At 43.5% G+C, this 26,970-nt stretch overlaps 1 protein-coding gene across 6 annotated transcripts in view; it reads left to right on the top strand.

The window, feature by feature from the left end:
- Positions 1-26,450, top strand: part of LRRC71 (leucine rich repeat containing 71) — a 566,767-nt gene extending 540,317 nt beyond the window's left edge. For all 6 annotated transcript variants that reach the window (XM_078669037.1, XM_078669036.1, XM_078669039.1 and 3 more), the window contains 3 exons: positions 7,964-8,069; positions 21,008-21,129; positions 24,640-26,450. In XM_078669037.1, the coding sequence (XP_078525163.1) occupies positions 7,964-8,069; positions 21,008-21,129; positions 24,640-24,753 (342 nt within the window). In that variant the 3' untranslated portion in view covers positions 24,754-26,450. The remainder of the gene's footprint in view (positions 1-7,963; positions 8,070-21,007; positions 21,130-24,639) is intronic.
- Positions 26,451-26,970: the final 520 nt, after the last annotated feature.

The raw sequence follows: 26,970 nt of genomic DNA, 5'->3' as shown, positions 1-26,970 counted from the left end.
GATGCCTTTTAGCCTACACGTGTTTCGTCATCTAGGGAAAGTATCCCTACGACTTCATCAAGGCTACTGGTTGCAGAATTTGTTGGGGGTCGTCCTTCTTCTCGGCGTGTTATTCAAAGCCAGGATAATCAATGAATATGCCAGTAGATGGCACTGTTATTTTATGATGTGAGCTTCCACCACATTGAAACTGAATCACTGTGGTGTGTATTTGAGCATGTTTCCTATTCTATTTCGGCAAGGGATTCCCAGAGCATGTGCAAAATCCTCAAAATCAGGAAGAAAATGATATGCCAAACCTGTGGAAGTGTAGTTCTGGGAAGTCTTCTATTTACAGTCTGGGCAGATCGGCTCCAGACTACATGCCCTGTCAAGACAAGAATATATCTGTGTTTATTGAAATATAATGTATTGAAATATATATGATGATATAAATCGCATGTGCCCCAAAGTATACTTGTTTTCAAGAAAGGTGACAGGAGTTTAAGGAAGTTGTTTGGGAAGATCTTCTAGCAGATCATCAGTGTTTCCACAAACTCTCCTGAATTAGAAATATCGGAATACATTCATGGGACTACTCCAAGGAGACCTTGTCCATCTTCTGTTGGGAGATAGATGATGTATTTCACAGCAACAAAAGTGCAGAAGCATAACAAGTGACAGGTGGGTCTTAGAATTGTTCATGATGGATACTCGCTTTGATTCAGAAATCTGCCACTATCTGTAAAACTGGCATCTACATAATCACACCAAGCTAATGTGTGCAAAGACACAGCTATGTTGCTATAAAAGAAAGCAATAGAACTGGTCCCTATCACCAGAGGGGGAGCTATCTATTCAAGGTTGGGGAGAGGATGTATTGTTGTGGCTAGAGCGGTCGACCTCGAAGCTGGGGAACTGGGTTTGAGTCTCGGCAACGACGCTCAACACCCTGTGATTCTGGACAAATCACTTAATCTCCCCGTGCCTAACAAAAATTTATGTGTCCATCTGTAACAAAACTGGTGCTCATGTAAAGCGCTCTGATACCTGATGTCTCGGGCCTAGTTCGCACTATATAAAACTCTAAAGCAAAAAAAAAAAAGAGGTATGCCGTAAATCAGAAAGAGAGGCCAAAAAAGGGACTTCAAGGTCATCTTATAGCTTCAGCTAGCTAGCAGACGTATCAGGTGAGCAAACTTCTACATGGTAGTATTATATTACATCTTCTCAAATCTGAGGACAAGAGACTGGTTGCTTGTATCTTTAGGATATGTACAATTCCTGATTTGCAATTGAGCCAATCACAAGACTTCATATGCAGCCACTACTATAATATATGTAGGATCAACTCAGAAGGAGAACAACTGGCTCAACAAACTAAATTTTTTTTAAACAGCAAGACAGCCTTTAGCCTAGTGGTGCCAAACAAACAACCTAACGCAGGGAGGTCCATTTCAATAAGAACTTCCTACCCAGACAGTTGTTACGGATGCCTCTTACTGGAAACATTGTGGGGTCCAAATGACAGAAGGAACAGTGAATCTGACAATGTGTTAGTAGAAACAAGCAAGGAACTAGAATCCACTTCTCAAAGAACCACAAGTCTGAAATCCAAAAGCTTAAAGTAAGCCTCAGTTCTCTCAAATATGACCAGATCGTTGACTATATGCAAGTAGCAATCAATAGAAAGATGAATGTTGGTACATCAGCCCTCTGTGGCCAAGGTGTAAATAAGGCAGAATAATTGGAAAGTCTTTTTCTGACCAGATTGTTTTGATAAACCGTAAGTGAAGTCATGAGTGCGCGCAGTCAATCTATCAGCGATTACGGACCGGTAGCTAGGACCTTGCCTTCATTATAATATAGATGTATTGGGTAATGTAATTTGTAAGGAAGGTGCAAAATGTGGCTGCATCTAAACCACTTTTCTTTGCATCCAGAGACCTCGTGGGCTGCATTTTTGGGGTTTCCCCAAACCTGAAATGCTTCATTCACTCAAGTCTGATGCGTCGTTACACTGAAATTCAGCCGGTGTCACCTGAATGAATAGATGCATTAAATGTATCTTATAAAGTGCATATGCTGTTTCAGGAGAAGCATCCTGCTGCTAAAGGAACATAAGAGTAAGAACAGAATCTACAATTCCCGAAACAAAAAAGTCTTCAATGAGCCTTAAACTGACCTTCATGGGGAGTAATGCGGAGGTGCAGAGGTAAAGAGTTCCACATACTAGATGCTAGATTGATGAGAGATTTTCCACACTGATTTTACTTTCCCTACTTATGGAACACAGATCAAATTGTGCTTTCCAGAAGGCAATGACCTTAGAGGGGAGTATTTTAGTAACCTGTTTCGAATATACAGTGGGCCATTCTTGTAAAAAGTTCTATAGTAAACAAAAATGTTTTTAATTTAATTCTAGGCTTTGAAAGCCAGTGCAATTGCTTTAGACCTGACATGATAGAGTGCCTTTATTGGAATGTTTAACACAAGCCGAGCAGCCACATTCTGAACATTCAGTAGCTGCCTAATCAGTTCTTGTGAAGCTCCCAGGTAGAGGACTTGGCATAGACTAATCTGGAACCAATCAAGGCATGAACAATCCCTTTCCAAGTGGCCATGGGAGGGTATTTTAAAAACGTTCCCCACGATTTTAGGGGACCAAAACAAGTGGCAACAAATGTCAGTCATGGAATTGACTTGAGGTTTAAAGGATAATGCTGTATCCAGTAGCACCCCAGGATTCATGGCAACTAGTGAGGGTGTTGGTGCTTGCCCTTAATTGGTGGGAATATGTGGTGGACCCATGGGATGCTTAGGTAATAGCCAGTGAAGTAGCACCAAGGCCAATTCTCTGCGAGATGCGGAGGGGCACATTATAAATGATAAAGTTGGTATAAACACCACTGTAAGTAAATGTTTGACTCACTGCGGTCAGGCTTCTGAGAAAAGAATGATTTTCTAGTGGAAATAAATTTAGCAAGCAAGTGTTATAGACCCAGATAGATCTGTCAACCGAAGACTGCCTTGGCAAATTTAAATTCTGCCCCTGAAGGGATACCAGTTGATTTTTAGAATGCATATTTGGACCAGTTGGCACAGTGTCTCCTTAAGGTCTGTAGGTAAAGTAAGGTCAAAATGATGCCTCCTCCTACAGCTGGAAATAAAGCACAATCATGTTTCTAAAACCAGATAAACATAATTGTGATTCCCATAAAATATTTGTGCGGAGGATTTTACTTTTCAATAAGTGGGAAAGTCCCCTTCTGTGTTAGGACTTAAAGAAAGTGCAATGTTTTCTCCCAGAAACTGACAAAGGGCCATATGTATCATCAAACTATTTTGCATTTCCTAAATAGCGAATTTTAAGGAATCGCTATTTAGGAAATGCAAAACGGTATGTATGTACAAAATCGCTTTTCAATAGCGATTCCTTAGCATTCCTAATTTGCGATTAGCAAATTGCTAATCGCAAATTACCCATTCATTTCCATGGGCCAGGAGGCCCATAGGAATGAAAGTGCAATTAGCAATTAGCTAATCGCAAATTAGGAATTTTTTCAAGGGTGCAGGGGTGTCTCAAGAACACCCTGCTGCACCCCTGAAAAAGACATTTGGGGGCATATGGCGCACATACATGCCCTAAGGGCATGTATGGGCGTCATATGGCACCTGTGTTTTTTTGTAAAAAAGCTTTTTGAAAAGAATTCGCAACTTACCACCAACTAGAAGTTGGTGATAATTTGCGAATCCTTAATGGCAATTTTTGAATATTTTTTGTTTGATACATTGCATTTAAGGAATCGCAAAATTTGCGATTCCTTAAGTACAATCGCAAAATAAGGAATAGCAAATTTTGCAATTCCTTATTTTGCATCAAACATGTTTGATACATACCATTTATCTAATTAGCATTCGCAAAGGCCGAAATTCGCAGAATTTCGGCCTTTGCGAATGCTAATTAACTTGATACATATGGCCCAAAGTCTCTTTCTGAAGTGGGATTTAGAAACTTTCTCAAATGTATTTACTTCCAGACTTTAATCGGGATAAATCCACTTGGTGGTTCCGACCCGGGATCCATCGCAGTCGATCTGAAATTGCACCTATGTCCCTGTATATCACTTCCATAGATTACTACTGGCACTTCGTGCTTTTTGGCACTATTTTTTACTTAAAAATCGAAAATGTAATGTCTTCAGTTCCACTCGTTTTTAGGTCTCGCTATAGCCATTGCGTTAGTAATGCTTGGCGAGATATAAAGTAAGGGCTTTGAAAAGTGCTCCTAAAGTGCAGATTGGGTACAGTGCATGTGAGCACAACCACGCACATTGTGCACAGCTTCCATTTGCCCCCAGACACTTCGTGCGCGCGCCGCGCTCCGCCTCTTCTGCCACACACATTCAGCTCACCAGGCTGCACACCCCCTCAGTCCCCATATGCTCGCTCGCCAATGTCCCTCCCACCCTTCCTTTGATCTCCTCTTTTTTTTTTACTTTCAGCGCGAGGTCTCACAGGCTCCTCTCCGCCCCCTTCCTTTAATGGCCCCCCCTTCCCAGCACAGAGCGTGCATCGCTTTTTTAATGGCCGGATGTTTTCTCTCTCATGCGCCATCCTAATAAGCATCTACCTTGCTGCTCCCGCCAGCCTTTGATTAGATCCACACATATCCCTGCCAGAACACATCCACCCCCCCTCCCCGCAGCATACCCTGCTCTCACAGGGCACGCGGTTTCTACTCCACGCACCGTCTCTCTCCACTCTGCTCTCCCGTATCTCACACTCCTCCACCGCCTCGCCTGTCTTTGAAGGAACCTCCCTTTCTAGCTCACCTGCCTTTTCTACTTCATCTCACCACTTACTTTTCTCTCCTCTCACTGCCCTCGCTCCCTCTCATCTGTCACTGCTTCCCGCTCCCTTTCTCTTCTCTACTCTCCGCATCTTCCCTACTGTCGCCGTTCCACTGTCCCTCTCTGAGTTCCTTCTCATATTGTTTGTCTGCTCTTCTCCTGTCATGTAAGTACCAGCTTCCTTTCTGTCCAGCATGGTCCATTCTACCCTCAGTGCCTCTGCTCTCCTCTGTCTTTTTACCACTAACCCGATTTTCCTACCCTCTCCTGTTCATTGCATTTCCTTCTCGGTTTCTGTCGCTCTTTTATTCTTCTCTCTCTCCTTTTGTGCTTCTGTCCCTCTCATCCTCTCTCTACCTCATCGCCTCTCTGCCCATCCCTGGTCTTCGCCAGGCCCTCATTTCATGTTCTGGGTGTGTGAATGTGGCGGGGCGCCAGAGTACACGTGCTGTTACTCATGAAGCACACCATGTACATCACACGATTAATCGACAGGGGAAGTACCAATACGAAGCACTGCTTGGCTTGCCATGGTAACCTGGTCTGGGCCTTCCTGGGCATCAGGGAGCCCGAGCTGCAGCCACGCAGGAAAGGGAGCGGCATTCCAGGGCTGCAGTCACCCGATAAGGCGGAGCAGTGCGTGCACCGAAAGGGGCCAGCGACGGCCGAGGGTCTTGGTCAAAGGTCAACAAACTATTTGTGAAACATGATTCTGCTGGGGAGGTCCGGGATCTGCTTAACACCTTGGCTGCTAGAGGTTTTCCCCTCCTACGCTGAAAATCCTAAAAGCTTATGGTTCATGACAAGGTCAACTCGTCATAAGCACAGCTCCAGTGTACTGCATGACGAGCTGACCTTGTCATGAGCACCGAACAGGTTAAGTGAGTGCTGTTCTCCACGGTCGGTGACTATGGGGGATGGTTTCATGAAAGCGGGACTGGTGGCAGCCTCTAGAGGCAGGCAAGTGGCCCAGTGGCTGGAACGCTTGCTGCTGCTACAGTTTTTCATGCACACATACTACAGAGGTGCAGTCATGCTCTGGCGTTAAAGTTGCTACCACGCTCAATAGGGAATAAAATGCATCGTATCTGCACTAACCTTAGAGAAAATAGTGTTCACCTGTGCTGGGACACAAATGTACCCTGCGCGAGGTGCATTTGTGTCGCCTGCTCTGTAAGCCCAAACTGCACACCTGCGATCCTGTTTTAAAAAAAAAAAATTTGGTCATGCCACATACTAGTGTCATGTGGGCGTGTGTTGACCTAGCCCTGATCTTTTGACAATGGTAAGTTCTGGACCTAGTCCTGAACCAGGAGAGATGCACCAATCACACTCTCACAGTGACTCACGAGACTGCCAACCTTAATGCAGGTTTCATGCCTGGAACGCGGTGGTGGCAGAATATCATGGTTGGTGAATTATAGTGGCAGGCTTTTTTCTTAGAGACATGAATGGGCACTTTCAGGCCCATTCATATAAAGTTCCACTGCTCATGATGATCCCAGAATCCTGAAAGCGACATGCCATGCATTGTACATGTGCATGTGTGCTAAACGTGATAGTCTGTTGTGCATGAGTGATACAGGCCTGCATGTTCCATTTTGAAAGCCAACAACCTGGACCTGAATAGAAGATGGAGGAGAGGTTGCTTTCTGCAGGCCGCAGCATATGTGTATTGCTGGCATCTCCTAGATGGGAGGGGGAGCACTAGGCGCCAACTCCCCCCACACACACAACCCCGCACACACACACAACCCCACACACACAACCCCCCACAAACACAACACCACACACATACAACCCCACACACACACTACCCCCACACACACACAGCCACACACAACCACACACACAACCACACACACAAACACAACACACACAACCCCAAACACAACACACACAACCACACACACAACCCCACACACAAAACCCCAAACACACACATACAACCCCACACACACACACAACCCCACACACACACAACCACACACACAACCACACACACAACCATCTATCTATCGATCTATCTATCTCCCTCACTCTATCTATCTATCACCCTCTATCTATCACCCTCACTCTATCTATCGATCTATTGCCCTCACTCTATCTATCTATCTATCGCCCTCCCACTATCTATCTATCGCCCTCCCTCTATCTATCTATCGCACTCACTCTATCTATCTATCGCCTCACTACAACATCACTATGCGCTACCGCAGCATCACTGAACGCCACAGCATCACTCGTCGCCACCACAACATCACTCAGCGCCACCACAGCATCGATCTGTGCAACCATTCAACAACAACTGGTTCAAATATGTTCTCTCAATGTTTCAAGCTTTATTACAAATGTCACAAAAAGATGTTAATATTTCACTTCTGTTCTTGGATTTTCCGCACAATAAAATACACTGAACATAATCTTCACAAAAGTTATTTACAAAAGTTTAAGCTATTGCCATTATAAATTACAATAACTTTTATTTAAGTATTAATTATCAACAAAAAAAAGCCATATATCTAAGTCACGTAAATACAACACATATTGCATTACAAATGCTATAGGTGTCACATTTGCGAAAGTTATAACTATTGGCATTGTAAAAGACAAAGCTATTAATTACGCTATTTTCAAAACAAACACATAAATAAAAAATGTGTCATTTACAATACCAATAGCTCAAACTTTCCTAATGCGAGACCTATTGCATTGCAAATGCTTGTTTTTGTTGGTTTGGTGTCATTTTCTTTATTAAATATTACTCCATTTTTTTATTTGGGTTTGGAATAATATTGTTTGATATTTTTACTTCATTACTCTTTTAGTATAGCATAAATATTTTGCACATTGCCCCGAGTTAAGCCTGTCTGCACTGTTAATGTATTGACTTCGAGGGTTTTCACTGATAAGGAGTGTTAATATTCCTAGAGGTAGACAGTCACCCACCTCAAAAAATGATCCACATTCGGACCCAACTCCATTGTCAGCTCTGGTAAGAAGTGCTGACGCCCAAAGTCAGGGATCTGCTTGAGAATTAATTTTGACGGTGTCTCTTTTATTCGCATTCAAGTTCCTGCTCAGATACGCCATTAAAATGTAAACATTAAACATAGCATTTTCCTTCTCAGGCAGCGGACACTACACCCCAGGACCCATTACTTGAGCCAGCTGAATTCCGGGATGGACAGGTCTTCATGCCCGGAAACAAAGTTCTTATTAGTCTAAATCTCTCAAGTAAGTTTGTCAGTAGAAGGCATAATTGTTAAGGTGCCTATCTAGCAAAAAAGGAAATTGAATCATAGCAGGTTTGAGACTTGTATGGTGTGCCGCATCAATCTATAGCCCATTCAAGCATCAATCTAAACAGGTGTTAAACATTCAAATGCATTAGGTGTGAGGTGAGCGGGTGTAAAATGTTTACATTTGTGGTCTTTTGTCTCGGATTCAAATGGGCGTCCGATCTCCTGATTGGGTGAAAAAACAGTAGCATGTGAGAAAAAAGTATGCAAAGAGGTCTGTAAGGCACAGGCAGAAGGGTTATGTTATGTTATGTTATGTTATGTTAAATTAATTTTATAATGCGCACAGCTACCCAACAAGGGTTTCACAGCGCAAGCCTGAAGGAACAGAAAAGAAGAAGTAAGAGATTATTGATTAAACAACCAGGGGCCAGATGTATGAAGCTCAAATGGGTTCGCTAACGCCGATATTCGCATAATTTCGGCGTTTGCGAACTCATTTGAGCAAAATGGTATGTATGTAGCAAATTTCAGTGCAAAATAAGGAATCGCAAATTTGCGATTCCTTATTTTGCGATTGCATTTAAGGAATCGCAAAATTTTCGATTCCTTAAATGTAATGTATGATGCAAAAAAAAATTGCTAATTGTCCCTAAGGAATGGCAAATTACCACCAACTTCAAGTTGGTGGTAATTTGCGAATTTCTTGAAAAATGCCCATTTTTGCAATTTTCAAAGTGCCATGTGATGCACATACATGCCCTTGGGGCATGTATGTGCACCACATGTGCACCCATGCTTATTTCAGGGGTGCAACAGGGTGTCGTTTGGACACCCCTGCACCCTTGAAATTATTCTCAATTTGCGATTAGCAAATTGCGAATCGCAAATTGAGAATAATTTCACATTCATTCCTATGGGCCTCCTGGCCCATAGAAATGAATGGGAAATTATTCCTTAATTGCGATTAGCAATTTGCTAATCGCAATTAAGGAATTTTAAGAAATCGCTAAATCATAGCGAATTTCTACATACATACCATTTTGCAATTCTCAAATAGCGATTCCTTAAAAATCGCTATTTGAGAATCGCAAAAGTGTATCTTGATACATCTGGCCCCAGGTTTTTGGGAGTTTACAGAATTTCATATGTAGCGTTTCTTTGCGAATCGCTGTGGGGAGAGAATTCCACAAGGATGGGCCAAGATAAGAGAAAGAACGATCATCCATTCTTGTAAGTTTGATCCTAGGAACCACACATTTTTCTTGATTCTCAGAATGCAACAGGCGAGAGGGCTAGTAAGGATGGACTATGTTTTGCAAACATTGTGGAGCAGTGACTGCCTTGATCTTGAACATAGGGTAGGCAGTGGGGTTTGGATGAGTGAAAAGGCAATGGGTATGTGACAATGAACAGGAGTGCTCTTGAGAGGACAACAGACATGAAATATGAAATTAAATACCAGTATTTGTAAAGTGCACAGCTACATCCGAAGTGGTGTCCCGGCGCTGGGGGCCCTCGGGAAGATTAGGCAAGCTATTGCCCAGAGTCACATGGTGATGGGCTAACCTGCCTCCAGCACCGGGGGTCGAACCGTGAACCCCGTAGTCAGACACCCTGGCCGCTGCACCACACCTCTTCCACAAATGCACCAATCTGCCACTTGTAAGGCTACCATGCACACCCATATGGCTCAGTATCTGGGTTGTTCCATTAAACAGTCCTTGAAGCGGAGAAGACAGCAATAAAATGCCGATTATTTCAAAAGTAAGCTGAGGGGTTAATGGGCGGTAGGAGAGAATGGGGTTTAGATCAGTTGGGGGAAGGTGGAGGATTTTATGTTTTTTTAAATGTCTAGTGGCACTTGATTGAAGCCTGTTTTTCCAACCAGATCAATTGCCCAGCAGGGCCTTATCCTCGGTTACAACTGTATATGCCTTTAGTGAGCAGGATCTTGAGAACAGACAATAGAGCTCATAGAACAGCCACCCAGTGGCCTCAACTAGCCGTATTTTCTAGCTGTGGCAGCCTGCTGGATCCTATTGTGCAGCCTAGTTGGTTGCCTCTTTGTGGCTCCTACATTTACAAGAGTCATAGTCACAGTAGGGCTAAGTTGAAGCAGTACAGGGTAGTGACGAGATAAGGCAGGCTTGTAATCTGTGGCAATGCTGAGTGAGGCAGACAAGGAAGCTGAGCAGACAGGACATCACTCACTGGGTATTCCAAAGAACACAGTCAGAATAGGAGCATGGTCGCTGGGCTGGGCTACTCTGCAGGTGCATTGCTGGGTTATGCTGGAGGTGCGTTACCATTGACTAGCCCAAATGCACCGGCCCTGCAAGAAGCCCTTGGACTGTTTGATGCAGATAATTAGACAGAAAACGTGCTGTCTCAGACTTTTGTACTCCTGTAGTGAATATTGTGTGCATCATTCCATGTCCCTGCAGGCTACTGATCGCACACCGCATGGCATATAAAGATGCTGTGCTGCTTTTCATGCACCATATTCAAGCTTTGGTTTCTTATAGAGACCTCAAACCATAGATTCCTCTCCTTTTGAATATTCCCCAGGTGGCAGACTGGATCCCAAAAATGTTAAGCACTATGTCTGTGTGCTGGTAGGAGGCATTTTGCTGCTCTGACACAGCTTAGGTCTGGAAATGATGTGTAGGGCCTACATAAGCCCACTCCTGCATGCGGATTTCTGTTCCTTCCTTTCCGCGCCAACGGATTAGTTCAGAATTTCAGAATTTATATTGTGCATGGCGGCCCCAGGCTGACACCAAGAGGTAGCTCACATCTGTCAGAGACCAATTTACCTAACAGTATAGAACATTTTAAACCCTGTAAGGACTGTTGCAAACAAATGGCTGTGACAGATCCTCATTGGGTGTGCCTGGGGTCAAGGCTTGACTCTAAAACAGTGATTGTGTGTTGATGAACCCAAAGGCCATACAAGACTGCAGGCAAAACTCTGTCACCAAGCACTGGAAGACTCCATGACAAGACTGGTTCAAGTCAAATGGTTAGTCTAAGTCAAAAAGTCGGAGGAGTCATTCCCCAGGGCAGTTGATGTTGCACTCCAGCTCTTCAGGTGAGTGGAACAAAAAATACAAAAAATTCCGAGTGGACCTTGGCCTCTTCCTACCGCTCACATATTCCTGAGAACACTTAAGGTTATCAACATGCCTCTCGATCTCGACATTGATCGACATTTGAACCTACTCCTACAACCTGTCTTGACAGAAGAGCTTCTGGGGCCATCTGCAGCAGAGACAGATCAAAGATTTCTGCGATGCCATGCTCCAAGTCTTCGGACCCTTACCAGCTCCCTCTGGCACACCTTTGGGCCTTAAGGAGCCAAAAGGCCCTCCATCTGTGGTACTGCTGGCTGGTTTGCCTATGGACCCAGTTGAGCTCTGCAAAGCCACCACTGGTCCTCTTCCAGCTCCCATTCCAACACCGCCTCTGGCACCATGCTCTACGCTGGTTCCCAGAGCATTGACACCAATGCAGACTCCAAGACGCTAGAGGATGTGGTGCCCATTGTGCTCTCTGAGTCAGCGCTGTCAGGAGTCAGGACCTGGATCGAGGCCGTGTTCAACTTCCATTGAGGCTTTGCTTCCCCATTTGACTTGCCATCCCCTCAAGAAAGGACTCATAATTGGCATACCGTATTTTGCATGGATTCAGGCAATGATTACAGGGGTGATGAGATTGGGCAACCATACAATGAGGAAAATTAGTATGAAGACCTACAAGAAGCCAATGGCCCTGATACTTCCACTGAGTCGGATCTTCTCTCACCGTCTCGTCCTAACACTGAGGAGAGAACTTCTCATGCCATGGTCATAGGTTGGGTGGGTAAAGTTCTTGATCTCCAGCTCCCTACCTTAGTGGTCAAAAGCAATGTCTTAATAGAAGCGCTCCACCCAGGACACATATCTGCAGAGCAGCTCTTGGCCTTCAATGAGGCCTGTACAAATACCTTTTTTGGGGCTTGGGCTAAACCTTGCTCTGGCCCCCCCTCCTCAATCAATCCCCACCGCCCTTCCCCTGGCAACCCTGCATTATTATCTCTGCACCGGTACCTTAACAACTTGGTGGTACAGGCATCTACAAGTCGGACAAACTCAAACCATTCCGACTAATCCCACGAAAAGGAGTCCAAACAAGTGGAGACCTTTGGGAAGAGGGTATTTTCGTCCAGCAGGTTGGCCCTCATTTCTGTGAATGCCAGCTGCCTCATGGGCTACTATTCCCACACTCTTTGGGATTTGATGACTCAAGTCCTCACAAGTGTCCCAGAAAACCTCCAACCTGTTCTCACCCAAGCCATACAGGACAGTTGTGATGCAGGGCAAATGCACAATTCTCTGTTGCTTGAACACTACCGATTTCATTGGTCAAGCTTTGGCATTACCGTTGCCATTCGCTCCCACATCTGCCTGTGGTTGACTGGTTTCTCAGGCAATGTCCTATTGTCCCTTACAGACATACCCTTTTATGGGACTCTCCTGTTTGGAGATAGAGCAGATTCCACTCTTGAGGGGTTTGAGTTGAGTACGGCCACTGCATGGTCTCTGGGTTTATCAGACCCGATTCGCCAGCTGCATGAGCCCTACTGTTCCTTTTGCGACTTTGGCAGAGGTGCCCTATACTGACAGCTGATTCAACCTCAGCAGGGTCTACAGTAGTTTTGGGGCCACAGCACCCACTGCCCTCCAGTCAGTGCATGCAATTCTTAGTCCACTGGTGCCCCTCCTCTCAAACCCCTTTTGCACACCCTATGTGGAGGACTGCCACAGAGTTACAGACAGCATCTGAGAATTATTGCCAGGTTGACATACCATCATGTCACACAAGTGGGCCCTGCAGATAATCCAGGAGGGGTACACCTTACATTTCATTGATATTTTGTTGCACCTTCGTCCATCCACGAGCAACTGATGGAGGACCATCTGTCTGCTTACGGCAGAAAGTGCAGGACATTTTAGCCAAAGGAGTCTTCAAGAGAGTGCCCGCACCAAAATCAGACCATGGTTGTTGTTCATGTTACTTTCTGGTGCCGAAGGAAGATGGAGGCCTTCGTCCTATTTTAGACCTGTGCCATCTCTATGCCTTCATCTGAAAGGGAATGTTCAAGATGCTCACAATTACTCAAGTCTTAGTTACCCTCAACTCTAGAAACTGGATTGTGGCATTGGACCTGTAGGACGCCTATTTTCATTTATCCGTCCTGCAGGCCCATCAGCACGACCTGCGGTTCATGGTGGAACAGGAGCATTTTCAGTCTGCTGTATTCTCCTTTGGTCTCACCAGTGCCCATCTTGTGTTCACGAAAGTGATGGCAGTGGTACCAGCACACCTTCAGAGGTCAATCAAGGGTTCCAGTATTCCCCTACATCGCCGACTGGCTGCAGAAGGCAGGCTTGCTCCAGGCAGTCATCAACAACCTCCAGACTATGGTGAGACTTCTGTCATCTTTGGGATTCACTGTCAATGTGTTGAAGTCACACCTAACTCTATTATCAGACGCCTCCTTCATCAGAGCCATTCTGGATATGATTCTGTTTCTTGCCTTTTCCCGGAATTGAGAGTCCAAGACATTCAGGATATTAGCCCGAACATTAAGCATCTGCCTGAATTTAAGTTAGGTCGACTCTGAGGCTACTGGAAAGGATGGCCTCCTGCACCATGCTGGTAAATCACGACAGGTGGAATATGCAGGCTCTGCAGTGGTATCTTAAGTCTGGGCACCAAATCAAGGGGATCTCCCCGACCATGTGCAGATCTCAGAGGACACTTCAAAAGATCTGCAGTGGTGGGTCCTGAACTGCAATTAGGTCAGTGGCTGACCCTCTCCCTACCCGGCTCAGAGTTGACAGTTGTGACTGATACATCCCTTCTGAGTTGGGATGGCCATCTGGGAGAAGTAGAGGCCTGAAGCCTCTGGTTTCTGGTGAATGCCCTGCTCCATTTCGATCTCCTGGAGCCGCAGGTCATCCTCTTGGTGTTAAAAGCCATCAAAGGGAGACCGGTGCAGATGCTTACAGACACCACTGCCATGTGATATCTCAACAAGCAGGGCAGTGTGAGGTGGACCCTGTGCCAGCAGGCAATATGCTCCTGGAAATGGATGAACCAGCAAGGTGTGTTCCTCGTGGAGAGCCACTTGGTAGGATCTTTGAATGCAGGCCAGACTAAATCAGCTGTTGATGCCTAGCGGATCATAAGTGGCAGTTATACCCAGAGGTGGTGCAAGGCCTGTTCTGAGAATGGGGAGAACATTGGCTCGATCTGTTTGCCACTGCCAAGAATGTGCATTGTCAGCGGTTCTGTGCGTTGGAGTTTCCGAAGGCGCCTCTCCCTAGGAGACTCATTCCGCCTAGCGTGGAACTCAGGACTCCTGTATACCTTCCTGCCGATACCATTCCTGCCCAGAGTTGTGAAGAGGATCTGGAACGACCGGGGCCAAGTCATCCCAGTGGCCCTGAATTGGGCACAGAAGGTATGGTACCTCTCCTCCGATCAGGCTGCTGTCATAACAACAGGGCATTGTTCTGCACCAGGGCCTTCGCAGTCTCCACCTTCATGCACGGAGACTGAGCAGCAAAAGCTGAACACCTTCCACCTTCCTCCAGAGGTGGTTAGTTTCATATTGGTAGCCATGCTTGCCTCGACAAACACTGTGTATGCCTGGCGTTGTAACAAGTTTTTCATTTGATGTAGCACATGCCATATTGACACCTTTCATGCTAAGTTATCTGAGGTTCTTTTGTTTGCTTTGGATCTCGCATGGCAACTATTTGCTATGGGCATAGTTAAGGGGTGCCCTTTGAATGTTTCATCCTTTTTAAGATTGCCAGCCCTCCTTATTCAAGTCACTGATTGTGATGCATTTTTTAAAGGTCTCCAAAACTTGTTCCTCCCTGTCCTTTCATCGTTCTTCAGTGGGACTTTAAGTTGGCCCTCACATATTTGATGTGCAATCCATTTCAGCCTCGTCACAGCTGCCCATTGCAGTTTCTCACCCTCAAGACTGTGTTCCTTGTTGCCATCACCTTGGTGTGTTAAGTTATTGAGCTTCAGGCTCTCTGTGTTAACCACCATACAACACTTTCCTCACAGACAAACTGGTTCTGCGGACGTGAACATCCATCTTACTAAAAGTTGTGAAGCCATTCCATTTCAGTCAAACATCACCCTAATTGCATTCTATGCCCCACCTCACTCATCTAATGAGGAGGAGAGACTACATCACTTGGACCCCAAAAGAGCACTCAGCTTTTAAATAAATCGTACCAAAGTACATCAGTTGGAAAATCAGTTCTTGTTCGGATTCACTAGGGCAAAAAAAGGCAAAGCCGTGCAGAAGAGGACCATCTTCTTGGATTGTATTCTGCATCAAACTCTGCTACGCGTTGGCCAAAAATCAGTCCCTAGAAGGTTTGTGAACCCATTCAAACCAGGGCCAAAGTTATTACAAATGCATTGGCATGTAGAGTTCCTGGAGAGCTCTACTCCAGGTGCGCTGAGAGGGGCATTTTGCCTGCTAGTTCCTACAAGGCTTTTTGGTTTAAGCAGACTCACCCCCCATTCTATGAATTGGGCTCTACCCCTTAAAAAAATCCCAAGTCTAGGAATTTGCACAGTCAAATACAATTTCCTGTTGGGGCTTTGCGTCTGAGGCCGCAAACAGCCTCAAAAGCAACTGACAGCATGAGAGAGTGGCACCTGTAGAGGTCCTGCTCGTCATTTCTGGAGCAGAGTGGCATCAGTGCAGAGCCGCCTGACACAACCTACTGGTGCACAGAGGTACTGCTTAAAAGTTTCCCCATTTGGTCTGATGCCTGTGGAATACTCAGAAGTTGAGGAATCTACGGTTACATAAAATCTTGAGAAGAAAGGGCATTACCGATTGTAAGTATCTTGTTCTTTGAGCGGTTTATTGTAATTGAATGAGTAAAGTCTATTCACCTCTCGTGGGCCTTTTCACCTACAGCCAATGAGAAGAAAGCCACTGACCTGTGCATCTAGAAGTCATCTTCGGACCTTTAGAATTGTTTCTTAAAGATAGTTTTTTCCTTAAAGGTTTTCTATATACCCAGCCTCTGCAACTGTTTTTGGGATGGATCTCTTGCCAGAAGAATTGTCTCCTTTACTTAACCATTTTCTGAGCAGTGTGTCTCTCTTGCTGTCTCTCCTTCATGGAAGAGTTGTGTTTTTAAAGGTTTTCTGCTAGTCTGCATAGGTCTGGAAACTACACTGCAGTCTTTATCATTGCAAAAGAATGCAAAATGTGTCTCCTACAGAACAATAATAAAAAAAACTCTCCTGATAGATTAGAATGCCACAGTTGAAAGTGGAAAGGGACCTGGCAGCATTTGCAGATGCTGACCAGGAAAAAGGGCTGGTATCCTGGAAGTAAGAGGAGGGGAGGTTACCTGTCAGACGTAGGCTATGTTTACGTGTGCCCAAGAGGGTGGTGTTCTTCTTATCACATTCGATAAAATCAAATACCTTGGTTAATGAAATTAATCTTGTGTGATAAATGGTACAGGTTATAATTTTTCTTCTAAGAATGGGAAATAGCATTCATCAAGCTCACAAAGACACACAGATATTGGATGATAATAAAAATGCCCATCCCAGTAGTACTCTCCACTTCTCTACCCCTCCAACCATGCCAGCTCAGCACCACAATTATGCACAAAATCTCAGATTGGTCAAACCAGTGCAGTAACCAGGTAAGCAAACTATAATCAAAAGAAATGCGATAAAGTACCTGAAGAGCTGTTCAAAGCTCCAGCATACTGAAAAGCATAAAACTGAGTATCTGCCTCTCACACTTCAGTATCCACTACACTGCTATACTCTGCGTCCCATAGCACGATAACCGCACCTCAAAAGTCATCACGCACAACATTGGAACACTTTCTACATAGGATCAAACCTGTAACAAAATCCTTTCAACCACATATAGGGTAATAAGAGCCATATACATGCTGCAATACAATACAAGCTCAGGAATGAAAGCCAAAGAGCTGTTTGGAGTTTCTGAACTAAATTGAGAGTGCCACCTCTACACTTAAGATGAGTGACACTTTAGGACACATGTAAAGCTGCACTTTGGGCATCTATGGATACTTTTGCTAAGAATTACTGCCTTGACGTGGAAACGCTCCGTCCATCATCCCCTTTGGTATCGCTTTGACGTGGATGCAGGCAGTAGTGCATCTGTCAACAGTTTTTTGTTTGAAAAATGATTATGATATTCACCTCCACTATTTGCATGGTTGTTTCTATGGGAGTATTTCAAGATACAGAATTTATGTGTGGGTGTTTCCATTAATTATTTTGCTAAACCTAAAACTAATTTTTAATACTTAACAGTTTGCCCTAGGGTAGGCCTTAAACAGCCCATTGGTTTGAGCCGGATGCATTGTATTTAACAAGTTGTTCATGTATCTTTAAAATTTTGCATGTCCTGGTATTGAAAAAACTCACAAATTCATTTTTTACTACGTTGAGGCCTACCTCTCCAACAGGCTAACATGTGGTCACCTTATTACATTTAATAAAGATAACTTTTGTTTGAGAACAGGTAGAATTATCATGTTTGATGTCTAGCACATTTTAATTTAAAATCCTGTTTAATGGTAATGTTAGATTCCAAATACCATTTCTGAAAATGGCACATTTATTAAATTTACAAAACAGTGATGGATTGAAGATATTGAATTAATCTCAGCCACTTTTAATTACCCGGGCTGCATCCCAGTCCATCATTATTTTGCGGTCCATGGCACCTCAGTTTGGACCCAGATATATTAAAATCAGTCTTCATCCTGCTCCAAAGGGAACAGTATAGCTCTAACTGCCAAGCCATGTACTCCTTGAACTGGAACACAAACAATCTAAGACCGGTTTTGCCCTTGTTAGTTCTCATTAGCCATGTATGGCTTGGTTGCTGTGACATTGTGCACAGGACTCACATATGGGCATACCCGTCCCACTTAGGGTAACACAATAACGTATACAAATAAGTGAGGGTTTGCATGCTCAAATTAATCGCAGCCACTGTTACTCAGAGCCGCATCGCAGTACATCATTATTTTCACACCATCAAACCTCAGTTTGGACCCAGATATATGCATATTAGCCTTGACCCTGCTACCATGAGAACAGTTCAGCTCGAACTGCTGAGCCAGGTCCTCCCTGAACCAGATCACAAACAACCTAGGACCGATTTCACCCTAGTTAGGGCTCATCAGGGATAGTTTGGTTCCAGTGCAACCAGTGTACACAGAACCCATGTCTGGGCATTCCAGTCCCACTTAGTTCAACGCACTAAAATATACCAAAAAAAGTCACACTACACCTCAAGGAGCTATACTGGCTCCCAATACACAAGTGCACTAATTTCAGACTCTTCCGACACAATTTCAAGGCACTACACAACATAGTCCCCACCTTTCAGAACAGTTGCATCTCCTTCCACCAACAACACAGACACCTCTGCTCTATAGACTCCTACTCACCCACATCCCACGCATTCACAGAACCATATCAGGAGGATGGATGCTCTCTTGCATCAGTTCTAAAGAGTAGAATGGCTTCCCATTCCACCTCAGAGCCTCCTTCTCTCTTATTGATTGCACTAGAAGTTGGAGCCCTGTCTTTTTAATTAATCAACCTACCATAGGCATGCTAAGCACACACACCTGCTCAGTGCCAAGATACGCTTGTGGGTGAATACAAACTATAGGGATGGTTGGAGACACCTGCATGAGCCAGGTCTAAAATAAAAGTCAGGATACTCCATCAGTCTGACACTATGCTAGCAAGATATCCTTGCCGTGGTCATTCCCTGTCCACACAACAGTGGAATTAGGTAATCCATCACTACTTAATTTACGGAGAGCCAAATACTGGCCTAACTAAGCCTAGCTAGATTACCATGTAGTGGACATTCCTGGCACAACAATGGTGGATACAGGTAATCTGGCGTTACGTATTTCATGGAGAACCAAATACAGGCCTGACTATGACTCACGGCTGACCCATACCAAAGCATTTTAAGTAGGATCCGGCAATGAGACCCCGGCTCTGTTAAGACCAGTCTCATGATATGGTATATTTCAAATTTGTCTTTTTATCACATTCTACATTTCACCCACACCAATATAGTCATCCTGAAGAACTGTAATTGACCCTTTTAGGATACTCCATAGGCAAGAAACATGTCAACACTAAAGACATGATGGGTCCTGAATAAGTTTCCTGTTCCTATTTTACAGAAGAGAACACCAATGAAATTAAGAAATTGGACTAGCTCAAGCAATTGTAACTGACCAGGTCCGTCCAATCTTAGGGTGCAGAGAAACCACAAGGCAAAAACATTCTGAAATTCCTTTCATAGACAACATGACTGACGGAATTAATCACAAAAAAATTCTCTAGACAAGGGAAGCCACCCTAACGACTTCATCTAACTAGAGTGAAAAAAATAAACTGATGATGAAGCATGCAACTTTGTTGAGTGAGAGTTTTGAGTACTTTTAACAAACATCCTTCTAAACATAACTGCAGTTAGTCTGATTTGACATGTAATTTCAGTGCACATTTTTTCACAGACCTGTTATACCTACTACTCTTATGCATAGTTTACTAGGAAGAGTGTCATTTCATTATCTCATCTTATCTTGTGAGCTATTGCTATAGCCTAACCATTTTGATTGTCCTATTGAGCCTCGGTAAAGCCTAGATATTAGTAAGTTTAAATGTTTCTATTGCGTGTATAGAACAAAATATATATATTGGATGAAAAATACAATAAGTGCTACTGTTTTTGTGACCTCTGTCTTCTCTGTTCTGTTTCCAACCCTAATTTGTTTTGAAGTACTGCTCCTGTTCAATTACAGGACATTTGTGTTGAAATACTTCCTGTTTTGGTTTCTAAGCCCTTCTGCATGCTTTTTGGAATGACCTGCCACTTTTTTACCTCATACCTTCCTTTTGGTGACTGATGAATTGTTATTGTTTCTGTGCTTTTGGATCAGTTTCTTTTCATGAGTGGAGAGAAGACATTTTAATATTTAATTTTGACAGATGATCACAAGGGACAATTGGTTATTTATTTAATTTTCCCTCCTCGTTGTCTGTCGAAATTCCCCGACCCGGCCCACCGCTCTTACCTGACCATGCTGCTGCTGGTCATTGTAACTTGTTGGTCACTGGCTGCTTCCTGACTACATGTAGTATATGTAGATGTGTGCCTCGTGCTGGAGCTCCTCTTCTCATCAATGAGCTTAGTTTAAGTATCACTAGTAATGGAGACTGGATAGCTATGCAGCTGCTAGGATTCCAGAGGCTTCTGGTACATGATTTCCATGTGAAAGGTCTGTTTTTTATGCTCTGATGGCAAACAAGTTACATTTAAGGGTAATATGGTTACTAAGTGTGGCACTTAAATTTAAGGATCTGCTTCTGCTTGTCATTTGATACAGTTCAAGTCTCACACTTTATTTTGATAACCTGAAAGACACATGCTCCAAAGTTCTGCTGCTCTAAATGTTAACCCTTGTCTCTCATTTCATCACCTGCCTTATAAAGAATTCGGAAACTGGTGATAAGGGAGCGGTCGATAATGGTAATATCATACATGATATGACTCCAATACATTCTTTAATTTTTGAAACTCTGGTAACTGCACCAATACTTTCTTCTGTGCTCCTCCTTTAATACAATTGTGGCCTTAGTGGTGAAAGCCTGCTCTAAAATGTTCTAAGTTTTAGGAGTAGATTAAGTTGATGACTTTACTGTTTTGTAAAAAAGGTTATAAATCAAATACATGAATGGTATTGAAATTGCATGTATCAGTTCTTCGAATTTACCATCTTATCTCTATATCCCTACCGGAAACCTCAGGGAACCACATCACTGAGCAAGGACTGAAAGCTTTCCTGGTGGCCATAGAAACACAGATCCAAGAAACAAAGCAGATTCCAGGGACAAAAATTAATAATGGACTTCTCCGACTGACTATCTCGGTGAGTTTTGTGCAAATATTGACCATTCATTACTCTAAAAAACATGGTGACCACTCCTCTGGAATGCCTGTTGTACCTTAAGTCTAATTTAGAGTGTCTTGCTGTTTCCAAAATTTATAAGGCATATTTAGACTAATAAAGTGCATATAAGACTTATCTGACAGATTCAGTACATCCTAGCTTCTTAGTATGAATGTAAAATTTCCTAGCTATCCTGAAGGAAAGTTTCAATACTCGTAAGGAAAGGGAGGCAAGGGTCTTGCTGCATTTCTCTTTCCACTTTATTCCTCAGGAGCCGAACAAACACACGTAACTGCAACATGTAGAGACTGCATGTCCCATTAGTCTATTAGAAAACGTTTAACACCATCATCCAAGAATGCTTCATGTACTTCAAATTAGTCCACAAGGGAAAGTGCTTCCTTTGTCTTCATTCAAGAATTCCTTTGTATTCAGTTCCAATCCTCAGAAAAGACGAGCGAATGTCAGCCTTCAGAGTCCACTTCTGTTACTACACACATCATCAATATCATATCACATGAATATTAAACCATTTAGGATTTAAGATTGAATTAATTATACTTATACCCAACATTGTGATCTTCACCACATTTTCTAGGTGCATGGTATGTAATCCCGATTTCCTGGGTTCAAAGTTCAAAGCCGGCTGACCACCAGTGAGGCACCCATGCCACTGGTTTGAAGTAGAACTTCTTAACCCCATGCGCTCTGCGGGTTTTCCCGCTGTGCGCTGACTTTTGCGAAAAGCCGCGGTTCATGACGAGCTCAGCTCGTCATGAGCGTACGACAGGCGTAACTCATGACGAGCTGAGCTCGTCATGAGCATGGAAGGGGTTAAAAGAAGAGTCTGAAGACCAATCCACCGCATTGAGGATGTCCTCCAAATGGCCACCCAAGGGGAAGGCTTTATAGGTGATAGCTCCCCTGGTGGAATGCAACCCAAATATGGATGTGTAAATAACTGCTTTCCCCATTACACACTTTACCCATCATGCAATGGTAGGGAATGAAGCAGGTTTAAAAGGCTTTGTTATGGCTATGAGCAATTGTGCCATACCCGCAAGACCTAACAAATCCGTTATAGCTTTGTAAGCTCTGAGACATCTCACCACACACAACTTGGGTGGTTGTAGAAAACCTGGCTACTACACCACCCTGGTAAGGTATTTTGGGTTCCTGGAAACTGTAAAGGATACTCCTGAAGTACACATTCTCACATGAATAACTAATGCATGTACATCGGATACCCTTTTGCAGGATATAAGATCTAGCTAAATCTCCAACTTCCCAGTTACTTATTTCCTGGATGGAAATGTGTTATTTTGCCATTAATACAATAATCTAAGGACCATGGTTTATTCACACAATTTTGAATATCTGGGTTCTGTTGGCTTTGACGGTCTGATGTTCTCTTGCTGGAATGTCCTGGTAAGGGACAAGACCCGCCGAAATAGCTGCTTGTCAGATATAAGGTGTTTGGCAAGCCCGACCAGCTTCTCCCAGTTCTGATAAGAGGTTCACACTACATCTGTCCCATTGGGATCAAAACCCCAATCCAGAAAGCAGTGTCACCCCCTGCACCAAGCTGAGCTGTAGCATCACCTTCCATTTCTTAAAAAGGCCATCCAGTGTAGAGAGAAAAGGAAGTTATCTTTGCCACGCTCCACTCCTCCAACTGTTACCACCAATATAGCCTTATTGCCTACTGCAGAGGGCTAAATTGGCCTTGAACCCAAGATATAGGAATGAGTTGGAGGTGAGGGCCTATAACGAGGTACAGGGCTTTAACAACTGATATAGACCAAGGCAGAAGTGCAATGAGGCTATTCAAACATTCCATCTACTGAGATCAGAATGTTTTAAATTAAATGTGGAGAAACACAGCATCAAAAATTGGAATGTTGGAGCAGAAGGTCTCTGCCAGCTATTATTAGCCCTGACTCCCTCCATTGTATTTCACAGGAGCTTCCAAGAATCCAGTGTGCTAGTAAGTAGTCTTAAGTAGAGGTTTTTAACCTTCTGACATCTGGAGTCCCCCACTTATTCATTACTGCAATCCTCAGACCGCCACTTAATCATTCTTGGAGTCTGGGACCCTTACTCAGTCATAAGCAATTTTTATGCTTTGAATAACAAAACGAAAAAATACAGAAGCAATCATTTATCAAATAAGTACATAAAAAGTGAAATATCCTACTTGATTCACAAACACATTAAAAAATAAACTTTTTTTAATTGGGACACTTGGAGATTTTCTTAATTCATTTGAAGCCGCCCAACATTCATACTGTATTCTGTTTGATGTTAGTCCCACGAATCATTCTGAGGATACCAACAACATTTTTAGCCCCTAATTTGACATTTATTCTCATTTACATAACATTTGAACATATACAATTTTACATTTTGCCTTCTTATTTACATACACTTTATTAATCAATGAATATCATTTCATTTTCTAAGCAGTCGCTGACCCCCTGAGTAGGCGCTTTGAACCCCCAAAGGTCCCTGGACCACAGGTTATGACCGTTGGTCTAGATGTTGCTTTGTTCGATGATGGCTCCTTGTGTTTTTAGATGTAGTGTGACATAATCGAGTGGATGGGCACTTAAAAAAATCCAGATATTGAGAAAGGACGAGAGGGTGTGGCTAAAAATAGGCAGATGGTTGAGTCTATTTGCAGAGCTCTTCGGACATTTAACCTTTCACCTCATTCACATTGCCTTATTATGTAGTTCCTAGAAAAGTATTAGACACGCTGCTTTTCTACAAACGTTTTTTTTGCTCTTATTTTTGATGTTTTTCTTTTTATTTCACTTGGTATGAATAACTTTAGACGTCGTCGTAATTTTTAGATATGTGTCTATGAATAGTTTTTTGTATATTGATATTTTTAATCTGGTGATTTGTTTTAGGTATAAGTCAACCATAAAAAGCATAAATGATGACCACGACTTATATTTTGTGATATTTTCACAGCTGATAACACCTGAAATCAGGCTAGAAATGATTTAAGAATTAGAATAATATATTACTCTTACCGCCTAGTGCTCGATACCGACTTTTATAGTTACTGTTAGCTCATTGTATATGAATATGTTTTATGAGTGGTACCTCCATCATTTCGATTTCCGTACCCCCAAATCTTTTATCACATACTAACTCATTTTCCCCACCCCTCAAAAATACAGAGAATTAGAGCTACAATTATTTTGTTCTTTTTAGAGGGGACTGCGTTGTAGAGTGACCTAAGGGCCTTATTTAGAGTTTGCTGGACGGGATACTCTGTCATGAACACAGTAGGTGTGCTAGCCATTATATTATAGGTTCTTTAAAGCTGTGGTACCTGTAATACGCAGGTGGAATATCGACCACGTTTTCCTGGAGTCTCCAGACTGCCAAACTCTAAATAAGGCCCTACATTTCTAATAATGCCTGTCTTTGCATTCAGACCTTTTCTGAACCTGAACATTTGATTTTACGTTTCAGAAAAATAACTTTCCTGAAGATAACGAAGCCTTTCAGAAGATCCAGGAGTTAATGGCGCCCAGAGACCCGTTTTTGAAAACTTTGGTTGAGGAAGATCGTGCAACAACATCATAGGAAGATGACGGACTAGTCGCTTCTGCTGCTCATGTTTTAAGAAAGACTGCAGCAGAATAGCCCAAGGCGGTGCCATTTTAAAGACTCAAATAAATGTCACCAAAGGTGTCAAGTTAGCCTCATAGTATGCCGAATTAATTAAGTAAAGCGCCTACACGCAGTGACCCTGGTCATTGCAGTGAGTTCCGTACAAGGCATGGAGATGTTTCGCTCCCACTTTATTTCTAGTAGGCCTGGGCGGTAAATTCCGCCCGCTCGCGGAATTTGGGTAATTTCGCGTTCCGCGGAGAAAGTGAAATTGCCCAAAATTCTGTGTTCTGCGACTTCGTGAAATGTTTTGCTTGCTCGCGTTCTTAAATGCGTGTTCGCGAGATATTCCCCCCGAGCACGCAAACAGTGATTGCGAATAAAAAAGCATCGCGAACAAGCAATTTCTGCGTGCTCGCGTAGATTTTTTACTGTTTCGCGGAGATTTGCGTAACGCGATTACGCAAATTCCGCCGACCCCTACTTTCTAGTGCATCAGTTGAATGGGATCTCACAAATACCACTTACTGAGTTGAGAATTAGCTTTTAAGGGCTTAGAATAATATTAGGTGCAGCTGGCATGGCTCCTGGGTGCGGAGGCAGGCGCAAGAGGGTTGTGGGGGGGGGGGGGAACGGTGTCGACACGCTGGGGTCACAATTGTGGGAGGGAGTACAACTTGAAAAAAAAAAAAACACTTACCTTGCCGGCACCGGATCCGTGTCCCTGCTCCTGCTCTCCTGCTCCGGCTTCAGGAACAGGAAGCACGCTGCCAGTCTCCCTCCCCTAAGCCAATCACAACACTGCAATGCAGCGTTGTGTTTGCTCTGAGCGGTGAGACACGGCGCTCAGACAGGGCCTGGAGGGGTGGGCATGTTCTCCATGCAGGCGGTAATGCAGCCTGCATGGAGAAGTGGGAAAGTGCACATGACTGGTTTGGGAGGCCCGAGAGGGCCAACCAAACAGTCACTGCGCACTTGGAGTGGGCAAACCACTCCTCCCCTGCCCTGCTCCGTTAGCAGAGCAGCCCCGCCCGAAAAGAAAACATAAAATGATAATAACTGAAAGTTATTATCATTTTTTTTGTGGCTTCTAGCACTGCTTGAAATCAGTGGGACGACCCTCCTCCGCTATAGTGGAGAAGCCTCCACTGAATAATATCCGCAGTGACATTCTTTGGGGAACTGTGGGATCGATCAGGCCAAAGAACATCCACACCTAATATGGGTAAGCCTCATGTTAGTGGAAAAAGTAAAAGCTCACCTGTAATTCCTTATCACTGAGCTTTATATTGGTCTGTCATTCACACTTAGTGGTGGCCATGATGGGACCACAGATAATAAGTCATTAGAGTAGCCCAGAATCCTACAGTACTTCCGAACACCATCCTATTTAGTTGTAGTATTTAATTGTCACAGGCAGGGTAAGTGTGGACAGTTGATCTCATTGGACCAAAACTGCCTTTCATGGTGTACAAATAATTTTCATGTGGAGTGATCTTTTTCAGAACATGGAGAAAGTTGGAATCAACTGGAAATAATTATTTCAGGCCTAATATTCATACAAGGTTCTCAGAAAAGGGCTCTTATCTCTTTTATTTGTATATGTTGTAATGAAAATTAAGTCATAAGAACGTTAGAAAAATAAAATAAGTGTACACCAAGCAACATAACCATTCTTCTGCATATTCTTAAACCTACTTGGTCGAAATTACCCTACATTTTTTCATATGACCAGCCAGAGCATTTTATGTGCCCAATGATATACCCAGATGTCATACAGTGTGACTGTATGGTAGTTCCAAGTCATGTGTGACAGCTTCACCTAGCTCTGCTTTTTAATGGATACTTCAACCTGCAGATTTGTAGAGCCCTATTCAGAAAAAAAGAGAAAAGCCAAAGTACGGACAGATATTTATGCCTCAACCTGAGCATATTTTTCCATTTCGCATAGATTCTTCTAGCTGGAGATTCCTCACCTTTTGAATATTCCCCAGGTGTCAGACTGAATCCGTAAACTTTTTACCAGTACCTCTGTGTGCAGGTAGGTGGCGCCATGTGGGTCTGCAATGAGGCTGCTCAGAAATGCCATGAAGAGCCTATATATGTGCCTCTCCCTAGCACTTACTTCAGTTCCTTTCGATCTGAAGCTACATCTCATCTCTTTGAGACCCCTTTAACCTCACAAAATTA

This window comes from Lissotriton helveticus, chromosome 12, assembly GCF_964261635.1.
Source record: "Lissotriton helveticus chromosome 12, aLisHel1.1, whole genome shotgun sequence".
Lineage (NCBI taxonomy): Eukaryota > Metazoa > Chordata > Amphibia > Caudata > Salamandridae > Lissotriton > Lissotriton helveticus.
This window is presented reverse-complemented; position numbering and strand designations above follow the sequence as displayed.